General features: G+C 45.6%; 1 protein-coding gene across 2 annotated transcripts in view; it reads left to right on the forward strand.

Annotated features, from left to right (window-relative positions):
• The window catches only part of CCL28 (C-C motif chemokine ligand 28), a 41,765-nt gene extending 39,716 nt beyond the window's left edge, over window positions 1-2,049 (forward strand). For both annotated transcript variants that reach the window (XM_077462782.1, XM_077462781.1), the window contains exon 3: window positions 1,483-2,049. In XM_077462782.1, coding sequence (XP_077318908.1) covers window positions 1,483-1,657 — 175 coding nt within the window. In that variant the 3' untranslated portion in view covers window positions 1,658-2,049. The remainder of the gene's footprint in view (window positions 1-1,482) is intronic.
• The last annotated feature ends 21,272 nt before the right edge of the window (window positions 2,050-23,321 follow it).

Genomic DNA, 23,321 nt, shown 5'->3' on the forward strand with positions numbered 1-23,321 from the left:
ACGTACATCGGCGTGCACTGGTCGGGAACCGGTTAAAGGTAATTCCCAGGGTGGCCAATCTCAATCGAAAATGGAACTCAGAATAACCCAAGGAGAGAACAGACTCTCCATAGTGAAAAACCCATAGCTTCCAATTGTCAATGATTTTGAGGAACTGTCCCTGATTTCGAGGAACTGTTCCTTATTTGGAGCAAAGTCCATCTGTCCCAATTTCCTCCTCATTTGTCCCTCATTTTGGTCTGATTTATATAGTTGTATAAAATAATAGTTTTTATCTATCAGAATGTTTTTGCCAGTGCTAAACCTTTCATCCATATTCTAAATTGCTGCATTTGTATATTTTAAAAGCCAATATAAAGGAATAATAGTGGTAAGAAAAGCCCTTGTGGATTTAATTAACCTTTTTTTTACATGTTTACATGTTAGCCAGGACATTTTGTTTGGTTAGCAGGCTGGTCGGTAAGTTGAGCTTGGAATTTTTTTGGTTTCCAGGCATCCATCACCAAAGGGTTAAAAGCTTGTAATGCTATATCCATGGCCTCCTTCCGTTGACATTTGTATATTTTAAAAGCCAATATAAAGGAATAGTAGTGGTAAGAAAAGCCCTTCTGGATTTAATTAACCTTTTTTTGGTTAATTCTCCTTTAAGGAGGTGTGGCAGGGGGCATGTCCTATGCCTACATACATTTGCTAGTAGGTGTCCCTCATTCCCATCTCAAAATGTTGGGAGGTATGTAAAACCAATAGACTAATTGTTTCAATAAAAAAGTAATGCACTTACTCAAGAGGCATGAGAAACAGCATGTGGAAAATAGCGTATGACAATAGTCACTGGCTAGTCACTAAATCACAGCCAGTGAGCCAATGAGGAGAGAGCAGGGGGAGGGCAGGGGCGGTCCATTCACACACACAGAGTGGAAAAGGAGCGAGCCTGCTTGAGTTTTCCTCTAGCAATTGGCTTTCTATTGGGGGTACTCGGCAGGGTAGAGGAGCCAGGACCACCAGCAGGGGACCTAAAACTAAGAGGATCTGGGCAAAACTATTGGAAGTAAGTATAACATGTGAACTTTAAGTTAAATCTGTATAAATAAATGGCCACTGCCCTCACCTATAACAGGCCTTTGCAGCAAGGAGCACACGGAAGGGCAACGCCAAAACCAAAGAAATTCCAAGCTCAACTTACCGACTAGCTTGCTAACCAACTGAATTGTCCTGCCTAACAGTAGGCGTTAAAAACATGTTAGCCAGGATATTTCGGTTGGTTAGCAGGCTGGTCAGTATTGGAATTTTTGGGGTTTTGATGTTAAATCTGGTCTGGGCCTCCAGGCATCCATCACCAAAGGGTTAAAAGCTTGTAATGCTAGATCCATGGCCTCCTTCTGTTGACTTGTTTATTTTAGATTTGGGAAACTCATGCTTCACAATTTGAAAACAGCTAATTTATTGCATCTTTCTGTGATTTATTTTTGTATATTTTCATAGATTGTACACTAAAGAAAAGACTTTATGTATGAGCCCCAAGAGTAAACGTGTCAGGACATGGATTGCAAAGAAATTCAACGTCAAAAGTCCAAGCAAGATAAATCATTCTCTGAAAAAGAAAAAGAATCAAAGAAAGAACAGGAGGAAAAGAATTAAAAAGAACAAGCAAAACTAATGTGCTCAGAAATGTGACATATGCATCTGGACTATATACAGACAGCTCATTGCCCCAAATGAAGATAACACTTAAAGCATTTACATAAATTGAACCAGTGTTGCCAACAAGAATAAGACGATTCTCCACATACTATCGTGTACATCAGCCTACAAGCTTATTAACCACTTCAATACCAGGCACTTAAACACCTTCCTGCCCAGACCAATTTTGAGCTTTCAGCGCTGTCGCATTTTGAATGACAATTGTGCGGTCATGCTACACTGTACCCAAATGAAAATTTTATCATTTGTTTCCCACACATAGAGCTTTCTTTTAGTGGTATTTTATCACCTCTATGGTTTTTATTTTTTGCTAAACAAATAAAAAAAAGACTGAAAATTTTGAAAAAATATGTTTTTTTTGTTTCAGTTTCAAAACTTTGTAAATAAGTAATTTTTTACTGATATGTAGCACTGATAGGCGGCACTTATAGGTACTGATAGGTGGCACTGATGGGCAACATGGATGGGCACTGATAGGTGGCACAAATTGGTACTGATAGCTGGCATGGATTGGCATGGATAGGCGGCATGGATGGGCATGGATAGGTGGTACAGTTGGGTATGGATATGCAGCATGGATGAGCATAGATGGGCACTGATAGGCGGCACAGATGGTCAGTGATAGGTGGCACGGATGGGCACTGATAGATACCACGGTTGGGCACTGATAGGCAGCATTCTATTGTATTATATTGTACTGATGGATTGGTACCCGCAACTCCTTCTCTGGGAGTGGGAATTGCTCCTCTGCCAGCTCACGCAAAAGCAGAATGCAGCATTTCTCGAAGCAAGGCCTGGAAGTGCTCCATTCTGCCAGCCCTCGGCGGTAACATTTCCGCCATTTTGTGTTTGTACCGGGGGTCTAAGTACGTTGCCACCCAGTACTGGTCCTTGACCCTTATGCTTTTTATACGGGGGTCCCTATTAAAACACTGGAGCATGAACACTGGAGCATGAAGGCCCCCATTTGCACTAAACTGGAAGCGGTGTGGTGGCCTGGCTCCTGCTCATCATCCAGGATAATGTCGTCCTCTTCATTCTCCTCTCCCCAGCCACGCACAACAACAGGGATCCCAGAAAGGTTTAAAGCATGCTCTTCTTGCTCCTCCTCATCCGCCCCGGCACCATCCTCCTCTGACTCCTCTTCAGACTCCTGTTGTTCACTTGTCTCAGATAGAGTAGCCCCCCTGGGAATTCATCCAGCATTGCGAATTGAATGCACCTTCTGCAACTGCCCACTTTGGCTCAAGCCTGTTACTCCTGCCCTACCCCTACCACCCCTGCGGAAGGGCCTGCCTCTTCCTCTGCCTGTCATTTTTTAAATGACCCTGTGACAAAACTCTCAGTCCCTATACCGATGAAGGACTGCTGCAGTATAGGGCAGCGATCAGCAGTAGTGCACCTCAACCCTATGTATTGTGGACCTATACCAGTCCTTATGGAATAGCAGACTGTACCTAACTCAACCCTATGTACTATAGCACCCTACACCAGGTTACCAGTCCTTATAAGGACCTTTGTGGAACAAGTAGGTTGTGTGTGACTGATTAGCAGACTGTACGTCAGTCCCTATACCGATGAAGGACTGCTGCAGTATAGGGCAGCGGTCAGCAGTAGTGCACCTCAACCCTATGTATTGTGGACCTATACCAGTCCTTATAGAATAGCAGACTGTACCTCACTCAACCCTATGTACTATAGCACCCTACACCAGGTTACCAGTCCTTATAAGGACCTTTGTGGAACAAGTAGGTTGTGTGTGACTGATTAGCAGACTGTACGTCATCCCTATACCGATGAAGGACTGCTGCAGTATAGGGCAGCGATCAGCAGTAGTGCACCTCAACCCTATGTATTGTGGACCTATACCAGTCCTTATGGAATAGCAGACTGTACCTAACTCAACCCTATGTACTATAGCACCCTACACCAGGTTACCAGTCCTTATAAGGACCTTTGTGGAACAAGTAGGTTGTGTGTGACTGATTAGCAGACTGTACGTCAGTCCCTATACCGATGAAGGACTGCTGCAGTATAGGGCAGCGGTCAGCAGTAATGCACCAAAACCCTATGTATTGTGGACCTATACCAGTCCTTATAGAATAGCAGACTGTACCTCATTCAACCCTATGTACTATAGCACCCTACACCAGGTTATCAGTCCTTATAAGGACCTTTGTCGAACAAGTAGGTTGTGTGTGACTGATTAGCAGACTGCAGCAGAAGGGCAGCAGTCAAGTATAATATTCTTTCTATATTTGGAAGAAAGAATATTATACATGTACAAGCCTATTACCATACCACTGATACCAGCCCTGAAAAGAACCTTTGTGGACCTAATATAGTAACAGCTACTGATTAAACTGACCCTCACTGCCTCACACACAGATTCCTGCCTGTCCCTATATAAACTGACAAAACAGAGGCTACTGGAACAATAACTGGAATAGCACTTTTGTGGACCCGATAGTAACAGCTAATGACTAAACTGACTGTCCCTGCAGCACACACCGTCCTGTTCCTTTCTCTAAACTGACAAAAGACACTCAGGCTGCTGCAACAATCACTAGCACAGCAAACCTATATCCTGAACTACACCTAACACCTATACCAGTCCTGAAAAGAACTTTTGTGTACCAAATAGCTAGCGATTTGGGTCACTGCAATCTCTCCCTGCTCCACATAGCAACCTCTCCCTATAGTGACAGAAGAAAGAATGTAAAATGGCCGCCGGATCGGGTCTATTTATAAGTTAGGGGAAATGTCCAAGTGTCCATGTGCTGTAATGTCTCAATTGGCTGTCCTGTACCCCATGATGGATGTGTCATCATAGGTCAAAGTTCTTTTACACAGTAAACACGGAAGTCCGCCGGGCGAACGGCGGCAATAGTCCGCCGATCGGGCGGACTGCGATCAGCCGAAATTCGCTGCGAAACGACCGCCGGGTGAACCGGTCGGCCATCACTAGTTAGATTTGTCTCATTAAAGGAATCTACAGGGGACTCTATCAGTATCCCCAAGTATTTGAATTGTGTCACCACCCTTAACAGGCAACCAGTGGGCAAATTCGGTTGTGGATCCAGAGGAAAGAGAATCAATTTGGTCCAGTTGATCCTGAAGTCCGAGTAATCACTGAACTCCCGATTGAGGAGACTGCTGCTCATAAGGATTCATCCGGATCTTCCAGGTACAGGAGCATGTCGTCTGCATATAAAGACACACGTTCCTCCAGATCACCAACCGACAGTCCCTTAATGGTCTCATGATGTCTAATTTTAGCAGCTCGGACGAACAGGAGAGGGGATAAGAGCAGCATCTGATTTACATGGTGCTGGAATACCTAGAAGCAAGATCAGACTTGGACACCTTTCCCACCGAAAATCCTCTGGGTTACTGGGTCTTGAGGATGGATCACTGGCCAGAGCTTGCACAGTATGCAGTTGAGCTACTGGCCTGTCCTGCATCCAGCGTTCTTTCGGAACGCACATTCAGTGCTGCTGGAGGCATTGTAACCAATCACAGGGTACGCCTGTCCATCGACTCGGTTGATCGACTGACCTTCATAAAGATAAATCAGTCTTGGATCACCACCAGCTACCAAGCACCTGATGCTGATGTAACCAAATAATTATTTTTGAAATGTCAGATCCCTTCAAGACTGTCTATGCTGATGCCGAGTGACTATCTTGTTATGCTGAGTGACTATCCTCTTCCTCCTCAATGATCATGCCGATAGCTTGGAAGAACATTTTTGGTTCTGGGAGCTGCCACCAGTGGCTAAGGCCCAATTTTTCAGCCCCTGTTTAACAGGAGCGTGTAATTAAAATTTTTGATGCAATACTTTGCAGCAGGGCTCATTCCTGCGCTCCACCTAGTATATCTGTGAGGGGTTGCAGTGTTGTGGCACCAGCACCAGTGTCTAAGGCCCAATTTTTCAGCACCTGTTTAACAGGGGCGTGTAATTACAATTTTTGATGCAATACTTTGCAGCAGGGCTCCTTCCTGTGCTACAACTAGAGTTTCTGTGAGGTGTTGCAGTGTTGTGGCACCAGTGCCCAAGGCCCAATTTTTCAGCCCCTGTTCAACAGGGACATGTAATTACAATTCTTGATCTAATATTTCACAGCAGGGCCCATTCCTTCGCCCACCAAGAGTAACTGTGAGGGCTTACAGTGTTGTGGCAACACCACCACCACCAACAAAGGCCCAATTTTTCTGCCCCTGTTCAACAGATGCATGTAATTACAATTCTTGATCTAATATTTCACAGCAGGGCCCGTTCCAGTGCCCACCAAGAGTTACTGTGAGGACTTAGGCCGCGTACACACGGGCGGATTGTCTGCCCAACTAAGTTCGTCAGACAATCCGACAGACAGTCCGTTCAACTTTTGAATGAACGGACTTGACCACACACGATGAACAGACAGTCCGCTGAAAACTTGCGCGATGACGTGTACAGCACGTACGACGGGACTAGAAAAACGACGTCCAATACACTGCAATGCAACCTTCGCCCGTGTAAATCCTTTCTGAGCATGCGCCATACTTAGTCCGTCCAACTTGCCTACACACGAGCGGACTGTCCGCTGAAACCAAGTTTGGACGGACAAAACCAAGTTTGGACGGACAAAATTACGGAAATTACGAAAGACTAAGTCCATCAGATTGTCCGCTGAAAAAGTCAGCTGAAGCCCACACACGAGCGGATTGTCCGCTGAAACACGGTTCAGCGGACTAAGTTGGGCAGACAATCCGCCCGTGTGTACGCGGCCTCACAGTGTTGTGGCACCAGCACCACCACCACCACCATCAAAGGCCCAATTTTTCTACCACTGTTCAACAATGGCATGTAATTACAATTCTTGATATAATAGTTCACAGCAGGGCGTTCCAGCACCCACCAAGAGTAAGTTTGAGGGCTTACAGTGTTGTGGCAACACCAACACCTTAGGCCCAAATTTCTGTAGAGCATATATAGGGCAATCCCCTACTTTCAAACATACAACTTACAAACATCTCCTACTTGTAAACGGAAGGAGACAACAGGAAGTGAGATGAAATCTACCCCTAGGAAGGGAAATTCTCTCCTGTAAGAGTTAAGGAAAGAACGTGTCTCTTCTCCACTGATGCTTTATCACCAATCCTTGTTTCACTAAAAACCCAAACCCAAATTTTACAAAAAACATTTGTCATTGGGACAGAAAGTGAGGTGAAATCTTCTGAAGAGGTGCACAGACAGCAAAAAAAAATGTCACAGGGGTGATAACCCTTCCCTATGTTTTCCAAAAAGCTTAAAAATTTATTTACGACTGGAGCTACACTTTATCAATGTACCAGTTAAAAATTACAAACAGATTCTACTTAACAAACCTACACAGTCCCTGTCTTGTTTGCACCGCCTGTATACTGCTATTCAGAGTATATAGGGCCTGGGGGCCCCATGCCTTTCCTTTTTTAAATTTGGGTGCGGGGTTCCTCTTAATATCCATACAAGACCCAAAGGGCCTGGTAATTAATTGGGGGGGGGGGGGTACCCATGACATTTGTCTCACTGATTTTCATCCATATTGCCGAGACCAGACATTACATTAAAGCCGCAAACGATTTTAAATTACGTTTATTCCTCTAAGCAGGGGAAACATGCGCCACTTTACAGGCATACTATTGACACCCCCCCAGGTATGATATTTAAAGGAATATTTCACTTTTTTTTCACTTTAAGCATCATTAAAATCAGTGCTCCCAAAAAAACGGGTGTTTTTAAAACTTTTGAACATTCGAGTCCCATAGACTTAAACGGGGTTCTAAAGTTCGCACAGATTTTCGGTCCGTTCGCAGGTTCTGGTGCGAACTGAACCGGGGGGTGTTTGGCTCATCCCTATTAAAGAGGAATAAAGATAAAGTAACTAGATCTGGGCCTGGTCTAGGTTAGTGCCAGGGCCAATTCCAATGTTTAGTTTTAGTGTGTTTTAGATAGTATAGAAAATATATAGAGATTTTCTTTAAGGGCCAGTATCAGTGTGTTTTAGGTAGGCCGGTGCCCGCCGTGTGTTCTACACCACACTCCGCAACATCTAGATCAGTGCAGAGTCCATAGCACTGGAATTAACTTAAGAACACTGAGGGATAGTCCACCCACATTTGCTGAACAGCTTGGTGTGCTAAAGGAGATTAAAAATAACAGACTTACTAGAAGGTTGACCAGGTAAAAAAATGAAGGGAAAAAAATTGTAAATAAAAAAACTAAGGGGCGACTCAGATCCGACTTCAGGTCGCCCCTAGTCGCCTCAGGTCGGACAACATTTAAAAATCAATGTAAGTGAATGAGAGCCGTCTTAATGCACGCTACTGAAGTCGCTCCGACTTCAAAAGAAGTTCCTGTACTACTTCAATCCGACTTGTAGGCGACTTGTACCCATTGATTTCAATGGAGGTTGCCTCCAAGTCGGATCTCTGTCTATACGAAGGGGATTTTGACAGAATTATCAGCTCTGAAGGGGGAACTCCACGCCAAATTTCTGAAAAAAATTTGGCGTGGGTTCCCCCTCCGAGTGCATACCAGGCCCTTAGGTCTGGTATGGATTCCAAGGGGAACCCCCTACGCCGAAAAAGCGGCGTGGGGGTCCCCCCCAGATCCACACCAGACCCTTATCCGAGCACGCTACCCGGCCGGCCAGGAAAGGGGGTGGGGACGAGCGGGCGCCCCCCCTCCTAAGCCGTACCAGGCCGTGTGCCCTCAACATGGGGGGGTGCCTTGGGGGAGGGGGGGCGTGCGGCCCCCCCACCCCAAAGCACCTTGTCCCCATGTTGATGAGGACAAGGGCCTCTTTTCGACAACCCTGGCCGTTGGTTGTCGGGGTCTGCGAGCGAGGGGCTTATCGGAATCCGTGAGCCCCCTTTAATAAGGGGGCCCCCGGATACCGACACCCCACCCTATGTGAATGAGTATGGGGTACAATGTACCCCTACCCATTCACCTGTAAAATAAAGTCCAAAAAAAAACACAACACACAAGATAAAATAGTTTATTGCACAGCTCCGGGGGTCTTCCGTCTTCGGGGGTCTTCTCGCCGGACTCCTCCGCTATCTTCTTCTAGCTCTTTTGCTAGCGGAGGAGCCCGGCTTTCTCGAAGTCGGAAGAAGAGGGCGGCGGTGAGGAAGAAAGCCGGGCTCCTCCGCTAGCCCGCTAGCAAAAGAGCTAGAAGAAGATAGCGGAGGAGTCCGGCGAGAAGACCCCCGAAGACGGAAGACCCCCGGAGCTGTGCAATAAACTATTTTATCTTGTGTGTTGTGTTTTTTTTTGTACTTTATTTTACAGGTGAATGGGTAGGGGTACATTGTACCCCATACTCATTCACATAGGGTGGGGTGCCGGTATCCGGGGGCCCCCTTATTAAAGGGGACTCACGGATTCCGATAAGCCCCCCGCCCGCAGACCCTGACAACCAACGGCAAGGTTTTTGGGGAAGAGGCCCTTGTCCTCATCAACATGGGGACAAGGTGCTTTGGGGTGGGGGGGCCGCACGCCCCCCCTCCCCCAAGGCCCCCCCCATGTTGAGGGCACGCGGCCTGGTACGGCTCAGGAGGGGGGGGGGGCCCGCTCGTCTCCACCCCCTTTCCTGGCTGGCCGGGTAGCGTGCTCGGATAAGGGTCTGGTGTGGATCTGGGGGGACCCCCACGCCGCTTTTTCGGCGTAGGGGGTTCCCCTTGGAATCCATACCAGACCTAAGGGCCTGGTTTGCTCTCGGAGGGGGAACCCACGCCAAATTTTTTTCAGAAATTTGGTGTGGAGTTCCCCCTTCAGAGCTCATTCTCTGATTGGCCACAGCAAAAGTCGCCTGGCCTGGGGCGACTTAAAGTTGTGTTGTAAGTCGCCCCAGGTCGTGTCTAAAAGTCATGTTCAAGTCGTCTCCAAGTTGCCTCACAAAGTCGCCCTGAAGTCGTGTCGCCCCTGTGTGAACCGAGCCTAACACATCCACCACATGTGATTAATAGTAAGCTGCAGTATAATATTTTTGTTGTTGTTAGGGTTTAGTATCACTTCAAATATTTTTTAAAAATGTGTATATTTCACACTGAGCCCTGAGTGGCCTCAATAGCCTGGAGCAGATGGATCCCTTTGTATCACTTCCGTCCTTTCTTGTTTAACAACACTAGAAAAATAATGAATTTGATTGCCAACACTGATGGCACGTAAAGAACAATTGTTCAGATAAATATGAAATGTTTGACTTGCTACTTATCACATTTCATGGAGACAATTATTGCTTGTTTACCGTAACTAATAAAACAACGCGCCTTTCATGTCACATAGGGCTGATATTGTTCTCCGGATTAAGCAACATTTCTGATATTTGCATACGATAATTACCATTGACTGAGATGTCTTTCCTTTTCTGTGCACATGGTAAAAAATTCCTCCTAAGTTTTAACACAATGCTCATAGTAAAGTCCAAGTTCACCATTTTTACATTTCTTCACCTATAATATTCTTGCTGTGCAGTCATTCTCAATTCTTCACTTTGGCTTGTCAGCCACACTCCCCCCACTTTTCACTTTTCACAGATTGCCATGGGTAACCATACACAGGACAGATAAACATGGCTGGAGTCAAGCAAACCTGATTGTAGTTTGAGTCATGCATGTAGCAGAGTCCGGGCTCCCAGAGGTCTAATGGTGACCTCAAGTGATAGGGAGAGCTGACATCCTTCCTTGTAAAGTGGGTTACCAGGCATGGTGGGTGTAATGCAAGTTGAAATGATGGATGCCAGTCACTTTTTGAATGCGAATAAGAGATTTATTGTCTCTTAACAAGAACTGTGGGAGAGCAGGTTAGGACCAGAACACCATAAAGCCCCATACACACTATCAGATTGTCTGCTGATTTTTTCCATCAGATTTACCAAAACCATATAATATGAGGTCAAACCTTAGGGGTTTCAATGTGTATGTAATCATGCAGACCCTTATACTACATGGTTTTGGTAAACCTGAAGGAAAAAAAACAGCAGACAATCTGATAGTGTGTATGGGGCTTTAGGTAGATGCAATGTTAATTGGCAGACTTCGAAACACTATAGGAAGACAGCTATACAGGGAAAGGCCTCCAGCCGTATGCCAGGTCTGTATAGGTAAGACTGCTATCTCCTATGGCACTGAACTTGTAAAAGTCACTAAAGGTACCTAACTCTTGATAACATAGAACAATCCATCTCTTATCTCACGGTTTCCCACTGTAGGTCTACAATCACTGAGCTCCCAGTCTCTCACTAGACTTCCAGATCCCAGTCGTTACCGAATCTTCTGAGCTCTTCCACAGCTAACCCGCTGTATACTCCTCAAGCGTCACCCCCTCTAACCCATAGTTGCAAACTGTCCTGGGACATTCCCGGGATTAGGACCCTTGTCCCGATTTAATTTTGTCCTGGGAAATGTCCTGGGAAATTCGGTTATTCACGATTTTTCACCGCCAGCCACTAGAGGTCCGTGGCCGGCAGATTCAATGTCTCTGCCAGCCGCCATTTTGAAGAAGACCAGAAGGCATGGCTTTTTTTGCAATAGAGATGCTGTGGCGGTGCCCACCGCCGCCCTGCTGCCAGTGTCTGTGAACTGTCATGGAAAGGGGAGGAAAGTGGGCGGAGCCACAGCTCAATCTCTTTCTGCGCGGCAATGATGGTCTGGATGTCGGGGGCCAATCTGGATGTCTGGGGCCAGTCTGGATGTCAGGAGGCAGTCTGGATGTCAGAGGGGCCAGTCTGGAAGTTGGGGGCCTGTCTGGATGTCAGAGGGGGCAGTCTAAATGTCAGAGGCCAGTCTGGATGTCAGAGGGGGGCTAGTCTGGATGTCAGAGAGGGCAGTCTGGATGTCGGGGGCCAGTCTAGATGTCAGAGGGGGGCTAGTCTGGATGTCGGGGGCGGTCTAGATGTAGGAGGGCCAGTCTGGATGTCGGGGCAGTCTAGATGTCAGAGGGGGCAGTCTGGATGTCAGAGGGGAGCCAATTTGGATGTCAGAGGGGGGCCAGTCTGGATGTCAGAGGGGGGCCAGTCTGGATGTATCTTTATCTGCTGATTGTCAAACTCTGGAAAACACACATTGCTATTGTGGTGTAGGATCTGGGGCTGCTGTCCCTCCATCCCTCCCCCCCTTCCCCTCCCCCCCTTTCCCTCTCCATCTCCATCCCGCATTCATCTCAGACCCACCAACTCACTAACCACACCCCTTTGAGCCATGCAAGCCACGCCCACTATTTTACTTAAACCACACCCATATTTCGCGCTGCATTTTCCCCTTTTCCTGTGCCACGCCAATAACAGCATGCCTCGCCCCCTAATTATAATACAACTCCGCCTACAGCCAAAAAAGTGTCCCGGATTTTTTTTTTACAATGTTGGCAACTATACACCGTTCCTTCACTGCTCCAAAGATGCTGCTAGCAGGACTTTTTTTACTGTCCTGCCAGGGCACCGCTCCAGTGTGAAAGCACCAGAGACACAGCAGCGACTCTTTCAGGGCGCTTTGCAGGTGCTATTTTTAGCACTGTAGCGCCTGCAAAGCGCCCCAGTGTGAAAGGGGTCTTAGTGAAGTCTCTCTATTTAGAAAAAATAAACCGCGCTAGACACAAAACAAAAAATTTAAAAATTTAAAATGCAATATAAATGTAATGTAATGTAAATGTAATGTGCAGCCAGAAGTGGGACACACACACCAAGAAAACTCAGGAAAAAGAAAACTAGCTGCACCAAAAAGTAAAGATTACTAAAAATTAAACCCTTATGAACAATGATTCCATATAGTCAAAAGATTTTTTTATAACCGATAATCTCCAATATCAATGTCCTCATCAGCTAATAAAATTTGCAGGAGATGACTTCCACATAGCAACAGTTCATTCGCAAAAGAAGGGGTTATTGCAAGAACACAATCCTCTCTGGTAACTCACCACAGTGATTCACACATATACAGCTGAAAAAAGGATGCCCGACCACCGAGATGCAGATATGCTTACCAGACGGCAAACAATAGGGAGCATTTAAATATAATTCTTCCACATCCTTAGGATTGGACCAGGAACTATAGATCACCTTGGAACGGACCCATTAAACTGTCACTGTGGACTCCCAAACTCCATACTTCTATCATCAATTGGGTATATCACTATGGTGACTTTTTCCTAATTGATATACAGTTGTCACATGACCCCGCTCTCTCCCGGCCTGTCTGCAGGAAAACATAGGCAGGAGGAGCTCTGCTCTCCTCATGTGATCAGAGTGAACAGAGCTTCTATATTTCATTTTCAATGTTTACCTGAAAAACCGGTTGGTTGTCATGCACAAAAGCTCCAGATTCTGTCTACTCCGCCTTTTTTTTTTTTTTTAAGAAAAAAGGGTATAAAATGTTGGCATAGCCTGGCTCAATAGGTACACAAAACAAAGAAAAACAAGCAACAACAGACTCATTCCTATGTGCACTCTTTAGAGACCACAGACAGGCTAAGTACGGAAAAAAGTGTTGGCTTGCTGGAAGCAGCTCTTTGGAATGACAACACTCGCTTTCCTACAGTCAGGATAACCCCCTAACTGGGTTATGGAAGGGAGGTCCCCCTAACAACCACATCCAACCATATTTGATACTAGGAATACGCCTCCAGTAGAGGGTGAATTAAGCCAGATGTCCCAGAGAATTTCTTGGGGCAACCTCTAAACTCATCTGTGAATTAGTAAAGGGATATGGCCGTATTGACCAGATGTTTACAGAAATCAAGAGTAGGGGCTGAAGGAGACTAATGCCTGGTACACACGGTTGGATTTTCCGACGGAAAATGTTCGATGGGAGCCTTTTGTCGGAAATTCCGACCGTGTGTAGGCTCCATCAGACAGTTTCTATCGGAATTTCCGTCGCACAAAATCTGATATCTGGTTTTCAAATTTTCCGATCGTGTGTACACAATTCCGACGCAACAAAGTGCCACGCATGTTCGGAATCAAGCAGAAGAGCAGCACTAGCTATTGAACTTCATTTTTTTGGCTCGTTGTACGTGTTGTCCGCCATCACGTTCTTGGCGTTCGGAATTCCGACCAACTTTGTGTGACCATGTGTATGCAAGACAAGTTTGAGGCAATATGCGTCAGAAAAAAAACCATGGGATTTTGTTGTTGGAATGTCCGATCGTGTGTACGCGCCATAAAACTTTAGAATCATAGCTTTCCTGGCACAATATAAAAGCAGACCATATAGCATTCTTAGGGCCCTAGTAGGGGCCAAGGAGTTTACCAGGCCCAAATATAGATGTCACAGATGTAACCTAAAAATAAAATGTGCAATTTCACCCCAAAATGCCTGAACCAAAGGACAATTCCAAAAAACATGAAGTGAAGTCCTCTGGATGGACTGTACATCTCCAGCATCTCAAAAGTCCTCTGGATGGACTGTACTTCTCCAGCATCTCAAAGGGATAGATGGATATATTCTGTCTAATCGTTGAGGAGTAAAATATATTTATAGGGAAAAGAGGCATGAGGGTAGCACAAAAACTAAATTTTCATTACTACATGATATTAATTGGGACCAAATCCTAAACACAGAAGACAAATGGGAATGCTTTAGGAGCATATTAAACAAAGGTTTCACACAGTGCATTTCAATGGGCAATAAATATAGAAGAGCGAAGATTAAATCTGGGTGGCTAAACCGTAATCGTATGATTTTTGGTCAATTCGTTTTCGTAGTATGAAAAAAATCGTAAAAGCAAGACTACGCATACTCAGAAATGAAAAGTACATACAAAACTATTCAACATATTGGGTTTTATTTACTAAAGGAAAATCCACTTTGCACTGCAAGTGCGCTTTAAAGGGCACTGAAAGTGCACTTGGAAGTAAAGTTGCTGTAGATCCGAGGAGGACATGCAAGGAAAATAAAAAAACAGCATTTTAGCTTGCACATGATTGGATGATAAAATCAGCAGAGCTTCCCCTCATTTCAGATCTACCCCTCAGATTTTCAGTGCAAAGTGGATTTGCCTTTCGTAAAAAAAAAAAAAACATTATGTCACTTCTGACAGTGTATTCTGTAGTATGAAAATTTTTGGTATTGTGAGCAACCTCTTCACTTTCGACGTGAGGCTAGCATGCCACAAAAAATGTACGTTCAGTCATCCGAAAATCTAAGTGTGTGTACGAGGCTTTACTCAGCATTTTACCCAGAGCAGCAGATTCAACCTGTAGCCAGGTGCTTGGCTAAGAATGGAGAGGGAGAGAAACACTGGCTGCAGCTGCTCTTTGTAGCTGCAGCCCTGTGGGGCCGAACTGGGTAACACCTATATCAGCAAGAGGAAGGAGCAGCTGAAGAAATCAATAGATTGAGTCAGGCAGCACTGCACTGTGGGAATTGTTGTCTAGAGCAGTGGTCTCCAAACTGAGGCCCTTTTCTTGCTTTTATCCGGCCCTTGGGGCATTATTCCCCCCACTGTCAGCAGCAGTAAGGCACAGTTCCTGCCACTCACAATGGGGCAATTTTCCTCTCACTGACACCAACGATGGTGCACTATTCCTCCCACTGACAACAATGTTGGGGCACTATTCCTTTCACTGACAACAACAATGGGGCACTATTCCTCCCACTGACACCAATGATAGGGCACTATACCTCTCTCTGACACCAATGTTGGGGCACAATATCGTTCACTGATATCAATGATGGGGCACTATTCCTCCCATTGATACCAATGATGGGGCATTGTTTACTCCCACTGACACCACCACAGTCCAGCCGCTCTAAATTTTGAAGGACAGTAAACTGGCCCTTTGTTTAGACCGTTTGGGGACCTCTGGTCTAGAGGAAAGAGACTCTACTGTAATCAAGAGCTTTTGAACTGCATTTCCCAGAGAGTGATTGCCAGGAGGAGGAGAAAGAGCTGCTTTTTCTCAGGCTGCACAGGACACAGCTTCCTTTTGCTATAAGGGAGACCAGAGAGTGTACATCGCTGTCCAGTGTGCACCATCACTGCTGCATATTGATGGCCTGAGCAGACTCCAGAGTGCTAGCTTATGGGCACAGAGCTTGTTGCACTGACTGACATAGGCTGCTGTCTTTGGAGCTAGACAGTGGCAAATTTACTTTGTATATTTGATTTTGTATTGTTATTATTATTATTATAATTATATAGTACAAACAGTTTACACAGAGCTTTACAATATAAAAGGGAGACAATACATTACAATACAATAAAGGGTTAAGAGGGACCCGCTCAAAAGAGCTTACAGCCTAATGGGGTGGGGCAAGTGCTACAAAAGGTTGTAACTGTGGGGAATGAGCTAATGGAAGTGATAAAAGATTAGTAGGAGGTGTGATAGGCTTGCCTGAAGAGATGAGTTTTCAGGGATCACCTAAAGGCAGCCAGAGATGCAGATAGCCAGACAGATTGAGGTAGAGAGTTCCAGAGAATGGGAGAGGTTCTAGAGAAGTGCTGGAGACGAGTATGGAAGGAGGAGACTAGGGAGCTTGAGAGCAGGAGGTCTTGGGAGCAGATTTGGGTGATATTTGGAGACAAGATTGGTGATGTGGCTCAAGGCAGAGTTATGAATGGCTTTGTATGTTGTAGTTAATATTTTGAATTTACTTTGCTGGGCGATCGGAAGCCACTGTAGGGATAGGCGGAGAGGGTTGGTGGTCACTGAGCAGTTGGTAAGGTACGTAAGTCTGACAGCAACATTCATGATAGACTGAAGAGGGGACAGCCTATGGAGAGGTAGGCCATAGAGGAGAGTGTTGAAATAGTCACGTATTACTTAGTGAAGCACACATGGGATTCATATTTATATTTGGATTGTAACACTTGGCTGCTTCATTTGGAATACAGGACTTCTGGTGTATTTGTGTGTATAATTTTGTGAAGCACACACAGGATTTATATCACGATTGAAACACTTGACGTTTCATTTGGAACACAGGACTTTCATAATATTTGTTCTGACTATTGTAACACTTGTTACAATATTGTTTCTGAGAAGCTCAGGATTGTTTCACAATACTATGTATTTTGATTGCACCACTTCATGTAAAATATTCAGTTTATATGGTGGAGCTGAAAGATATATCATTTATATCATTAATATATACAATTCTAACATTTTGTAAGGAATATTTATAAAGCAGTGAATTCAAAATTCACCAAACATTCACTGCAGATGAATCAACCACAGTAATTTACATTTACGAAATGAAGTGACTAGACTCAAGTGATTTAAAGCCTCTGGCTCTAGTCACGTGCTTAACCACTTCAAAACAAGGCATTTTCACCCCCTTCCTGCCCAGATCAATTTTCAGATTTCATCGCTGTACCATTTTGAATAACAATTGCGTGGTGATGCAACACTGTACCCATATGAGATTTTGATCATTTTTCCCCCCACAAATAGAGCTTTCTTTTTGAAAAAAACACATTATTTTTCCTTTTTGCTATAATAAATATCCCAAATTAAAAAAAGACAAATTTCTTCCTCATTTTAGGCCGATCTTCTACATATTTTTGGTTAAAAAAAATTGCAATACGCGTATATTTATTGGTTTGCGCCTACAAAATAGGTTATTGATTTATGGCATTATTATTATTATTATTTTTTTTTTACTAGTAATGGCAGCAAGCAGTGATTTTTATCATGACTGCGACATTGCGGCAGACAGATCAGACACTTTTGACACTATTTTGGGGCCATTGACAATTATACAGCGATCAATGCTATAAATATGCACTGATTGCTGTATAAATCACTGGCAGGGAATGGGTTAACACTAGGGGCCAATCAGGGGAGTTAAATGTGTTACCTAGGGAGTGATTCTAACTGTGGGGGGAGGGGACTGCCTGGGGGAAGTGACCGATCAGTGTTCCTATATACTATAAACACATGATCTGTGTGTTTACACACACAGATCCAAGTTCCTACTCTGTGACCGGCCGACATCACGGCTGCCAGGCACACGCACCAGCTCCCAAGTGACGCAGCGAGCATGGGTGTGCATGCCCCCTAGATCGCCAGGAAGCCGAGGACGTTATATGATGCCCGCTCGGGATGTCAGAGCCACCTTGCAGCCGTCATATTACTATACGCAGCATGGGAAGTGGGTAAAAAAAAAACCCTGATTGGAATCCACGTATTCAGCGCCCTGTATGCTCAGTCCTGACTTCAACTCGATAGAACACCTTGGGGATGAATTAGAGCAGAGGCTGCGAGCCAGGACCAGTAGCTTCAAGCTATCCAGGGGAGGACTTTTCTGAAGAAGGACATGTACGGTTTGGCTTCTTAGAAAGAGCCTGGAAGGGCTGAAGTAACCAAGTGGATTCTGTCTCGTGGGTATCGCCAAGCTGGCTGAAAGATCCAGGTGTCACACGAGTTTTCCATAAGTGTTAGTTTCCTGAAGTCTTCAACACCGTCTGTGACAGAGACGTATTCCTGTATGTTCTACAACAACGTCTGTGGCAGAGACTTGTTCCTGAGTAAAGCACCTTTTTGGCTGCTAGGCCTTGTGAGAAAGGGACTATCCAACTTGAGTGAACTTCCTTCATAACCCTTCGATCCTATTTTGAGAGACTGTTCGTTGTCTATGTTTTGCAAATAAAAATCCCTTTATGCGTATCTGTCGTCAGTCTCTGAGTTTACTGGGCCATCTACCACAGGAACCCCTAGACACAGATCGAGGAGGAGAAGGTAACGGTAAGCCCAAATCAAACCAGCAGCTCCTTCGGGGATCAGTGCTACACATGCAAAGGGTATGCAATGCAAAGAAAATCACAATCAAACAGCAGTAACAGTAGGTTCTGAAAGAGCCTATGACCCCAGGTATAAAGAAGAAGAGAATGACCTTTTTGTCAGACTGCTCCATTCAAATCCTGTTGTCACAGGCCCAACAAGTTACAATAACAAGAAATGCAATAATTAATCTCTGAGTAGAGTTCCCCTTAATGTCTACAGATATTGTGCACAGAGTTCTTTAAGTGGGGTGGGGAGTGGAGAAGTCCTAGTGATATAGATGTTTCTTTTGCCGGGTACACATGATCAGAATTTTGGTCGGAAAAAGCTCTGATGGTTTTCCCGACGGAATTCCGATGGGATTTTGCTCAAGCTGTCTTATATACACACGGTCACACCAAATTCCGACCGTTAAGAACGCAGTGACATACAACACGTACGACGGGACTAGAAAAGGGAAGTTCAATACCCAGTAGCCAATAGCATCCATCTCATAGTTGAATCTGAGCAAGCATGAGTTTTTGTGTGTCGGAATTGCATACACACAATTGTAATTTCCGACAGAAAGATTTTCCGTCGGAAAAATTGAGATTATGGTCTCAAATTTTTGCTGGCAGGAATTCGGCCAGCTAAATTCCGATGGAGCATACACATGGTCGCATTTTCTGATGAAAAGCTCTAATCGGTCTTTTGCTGGCCGAAATTCCGATCGTGTGTACCCGGCATTAGTCTTCAGCTAGCACAACAATGGCCCAGAAAGATTGCTGTGCAATGGCGACCAGCAACCGAAAATAACATGTGCATAGTGTTTCCTTTTTGAGGCTTTAATGTAAAGAGATGGGATAAAGGTGTCTGCATGCAGTGTTTTTGTGGGGTAAACACAGGGTGGGCTTCTGCCCGCTCACCAATCCTGATGATACCATGGCTCAAGGGAATAGGAAACAGGCTCGAAACAGTCCCGAAACAGGCTCTTGATTAATCTGTAACCAATGGGATGTTTTCTTCTAACATCAAGGTGTTTGTTGATATTCTCTAAATTTGAAGTCCTTTAGCACAGTGGTCATCAACCCTGTCCTCAGGGCCCACTAACAGGCCAGGTTTGCAAGAAATACATCACAGGTGATATCATTTGCTGCTCAGTGATTGCAGTATTTTAGTCTGCATCTCCCCAAGGTAATACATAAAACCTGGCCTGTTAGTGGGCCCTGAGGACAGGGTTGATGACCACTGCTTTAGCAGGAGAAGCTGTATTTTTGTGATTTTCTTGGAAAGTCCAGGCAAATGTTATGGGTGACAACCAGTGGGACACATTTCTCCTTTTCTGTCTGCTTTTTGGACAGATAATATGTCAAAAAGGAATCAAAATTAGCTTCAAAAATTGTGTAATAGATTCTAAAGCTAACTATACATTGTGCTGAATGAGAGAAATGTATTCTCTCATCTACACTAAACAGCATATGGAGGATTCTCCCCTGCCAGCAATTGAATTCTGACAGCTAGCACCCATGCCTGTTACAACATCTGAACAGTTCTGTGCTGGATGACCTCTCAATCTAATAAGGTTCACCGCACAAAGAGCACTTAATATCATATTTACATGGGGGGTTAAAATAGGATGTTGAGCTGCAGTTATACCATCCCCTCACCATCCAACGGCAATTTTGGTAACCAGCCCCGTGGATGTGGTACGGCAAAATTTACAGAAAAGGCTGCCAAGCAGTACGACCACCAAATACAACTCATTCCAGTGAATAAAGCGCCACCACAAGCCAAACGTTACCCCCATCCCATTACCCCAAACCCGTCACCCTGATCCCGAGCACTCCAGACCCACTGATGCCGAGCAGCCCAGACCCGCTACCCTGATCCTGAGCACCTTAGACCTGTCTGATCTGAGCACCCCAGACCTGTCACCCTGATGCCGAGCAGCCCAGACCCGTCACCCCAATCCCTAGCAGCTTAGACCTGTCACCCTGATCTCGAGCAGCCAAAACCCATCACCCTGATGCCGAGCAGCCCAGACCCGTCACCCCAATCTCGAGCACTCCGGACCCGTCACCCCGATCCCGAGCAGCCCAGCCCCTTCACCCTGATTCCAAGCAGCCCAGACCCGTCAACCCGATCCCGAGCAGCCCAGACCCATCACCCTGATCCCAAGCAGCCCAGACCTGTCACCCCAATCCCAAGCAGCCCAGACCCGTCACCTTGATGCCAAGCAGCCGAGACCCGTTACCCTGATCCCAAGCACCCCAGAGCTGTCACCCTGATTCTGAGCAGCCCAGGCCCATTACCCCTATCCCAAGCAGCCCATGCCCATCACCCTGATCATGGGCAGCCCATACACGTCACTCTGATCCTCAGCAGCCCAGACCCGTCACCCCAATCTCGATCAGCCCAGACCCATCACCCCAATCCCGATCAGCCCAGACCCGTCACCCCGATTCTGAGCAGCCCAGACCCGTCACCCCGATTCCGAGCAGCCCAGACCCGTCACCCTGATGCCGAGCAGCCCAAACCCATCACCCTGATCCCGAGAACCCCAGACCCAACACCCTGATCCCAAGCACCCCAGATCCATCACCCTGATCCCTGATTTATTTTTTAGGAGAATCCCTAGGGAATATAATGGCAGTCATTACAATATTTTATGTCACACGGTATTTGCGCAGCAGTCTTTCAAACGCAATTTTTTTTGGAACACAAAAGTTACCCCAATTTATTTTATAAAATGTAAAATATGAAATTTAAGCCGAGTAAATAGATACCTAACATGTCACGCTTCAATATTGCACACACAATTTCCATAGGCGACACTTTTCAAGATTTGTACAGGCTACCAGTTTAAAGTTATAGAGTAGATCTGGTGATAGAATCACAGCGATACCTCACGTGTTAAAAGTAACGGGATCACCCTCTCCTTTTCTCCTCTTGCTCCCCCCTCCCCTCCTCCCTTTTTTTTTTCTTTTTTTTTTCTCTTTTTCTCTCCCCCCTCTTCTGTCCCCGTCCCTCCCAAGTTCTTCCCCCTATACCCCTCCGGCAGCCCTGGGTTTTCTCCCCGTGACTAGTGGGGCGAGACTCAGGTGTTGTACCCCGTTTCTGTACCTCCTCAATGAGCCTTCACAACCCCAATCTCTACTTCAGACGACAGTAAGGACATCCTGTGTACCTTTTTGTTTTAACATGTCTTGCTCATTACATTGCTTGGATTGCTCCTATTCTTTTTTGTATCACATTGTTCTTTGTATTCCGGGCTCTATTCGGTCTGGTTGTTATTTCTGTTTGTATTATGGGGTACTTTTATGCCGGAAATAAATAAAATTTATATTTGAAAAAAAAAAAGTAACGGGATCACAAGCACGTCCTGCATTTTGGGAATCGCAGTAATTCTGCCCACGATCCGGAATGCTTAGGTGTGAACGCAGCCTAAGTTTCTTCTATCAGTTGATGTGTTCACCTTCTATAGATTCCTCAAACATACCACACATTCGCTTCATTCTTTATTCCACCGCTAATAAATACCCAGCATTGAACTTATATAGCACTTTTCTCTCTGAGGACTCCATGTATTGGAGATGTCATTGGCCGGGAATCGAACCCGGGTCAGCTGCTTGAAAGGCAGCTATGCTCACCACTGCACCACCAACGCAAGGTTGCATGTCTTTGTAGTCAGGGGGAAACCGGAGTACCCGGAGGAAACCCACGCAAGCACAGGGAGAACATGCAAACTCCATGCAGATAGTGTCCTGGTCAGGATTTGAACCATGGACCCCAGTGCTGCAAGGCTAATCCCTAAGCCCATATGCGGCCTCTGTTCTCTAAGGCCCACCCCCGCTGAGCAGAGTACATCAGTTATGTCCTCTCAAAGCGCCTCCAGAAGAAATCCAAACTTAACCTAAACTACAACCTATATATAACATTCCAAAACACACTCAAAGAATAACACACACCTCCACAACATATACAAACTCATCCTAATCTACAATATATAAGACTCCTATAATAAAACGCACCCAAATAACAATAAAGAGTTCAGTGGTCCCCAAATTAGCAACACAAAGGAGCTAATGATTCCATTCATACTTCCGTCTTATTCATATGGAGGGTATGCAGCCGTACCCCATGGGAGGGGCGTGTTTACCCGAATGGGGATGCACAGGTGTTCTCAGCATCCCGTGTAGGCAGTCCCATTGCTGTCAACTGGGGTACGGCAGCTGTACCCAATGTGACATATGTGTGGGTGCTGGTGCACAACCCTCGAAATGCACCCATGGTGAGTCCACACAACTGCACCCGCATGGATGTCCTTTTTGGGGTAAATACAGCCCCTACACAGGGTACAGATTCATACACCCCGCGTGAGTGAGGCCTTGGACTTCTCCACAAAGGACCTTATTGGTGAGAAGAGTTCTCATTTCTCCAGCAAAAAAATCCTAAATAAAGCTGGAAAGACTCCTCCCACCTCTGAAGACAAAAAGATTTCCAACCTCCCCTCATAGCCGGTGCAACACACGGCTCAAAAACATACCGACCTCCAACATCCCCTCATAGCCGGTCCAACACACGCCTCAAAAACATACCAGCCTCCAACCTCCCCTTATAGCTGTCCAACACACGCCTCAAAAACATACCGGCCTCCAACCTTCTCTCATAGCCAGTCCAAAACACGCCTCACAAGCATACCAGCCTCCAAGCTTTTTGTTGAGCCTTCTTCTAGGAATAGCCAATTGCCTTGTTTGTCCAACCTCATTGATAGTTGGTGATTCAAAAGCTGCAGAAAGAGAAATAGAGGGCTGATGGGAAAACCCTCCAGTTACTGGAGTGGCAGCCGCCACCAGTGTAGGAACCTGTATTGGTACAGCTGTACCTGGCCCCTTG

This window comes from Lithobates pipiens, unplaced genomic scaffold (assembly GCF_037356315.1).
Source record: "Lithobates pipiens isolate NorthernLeopardFrog02 unplaced genomic scaffold, aLitPip1_a1.2 Scaffold_3, whole genome shotgun sequence".
NCBI classification, from domain to species: Eukaryota; Metazoa; Chordata; class Amphibia; order Anura; family Ranidae; genus Lithobates; species Lithobates pipiens.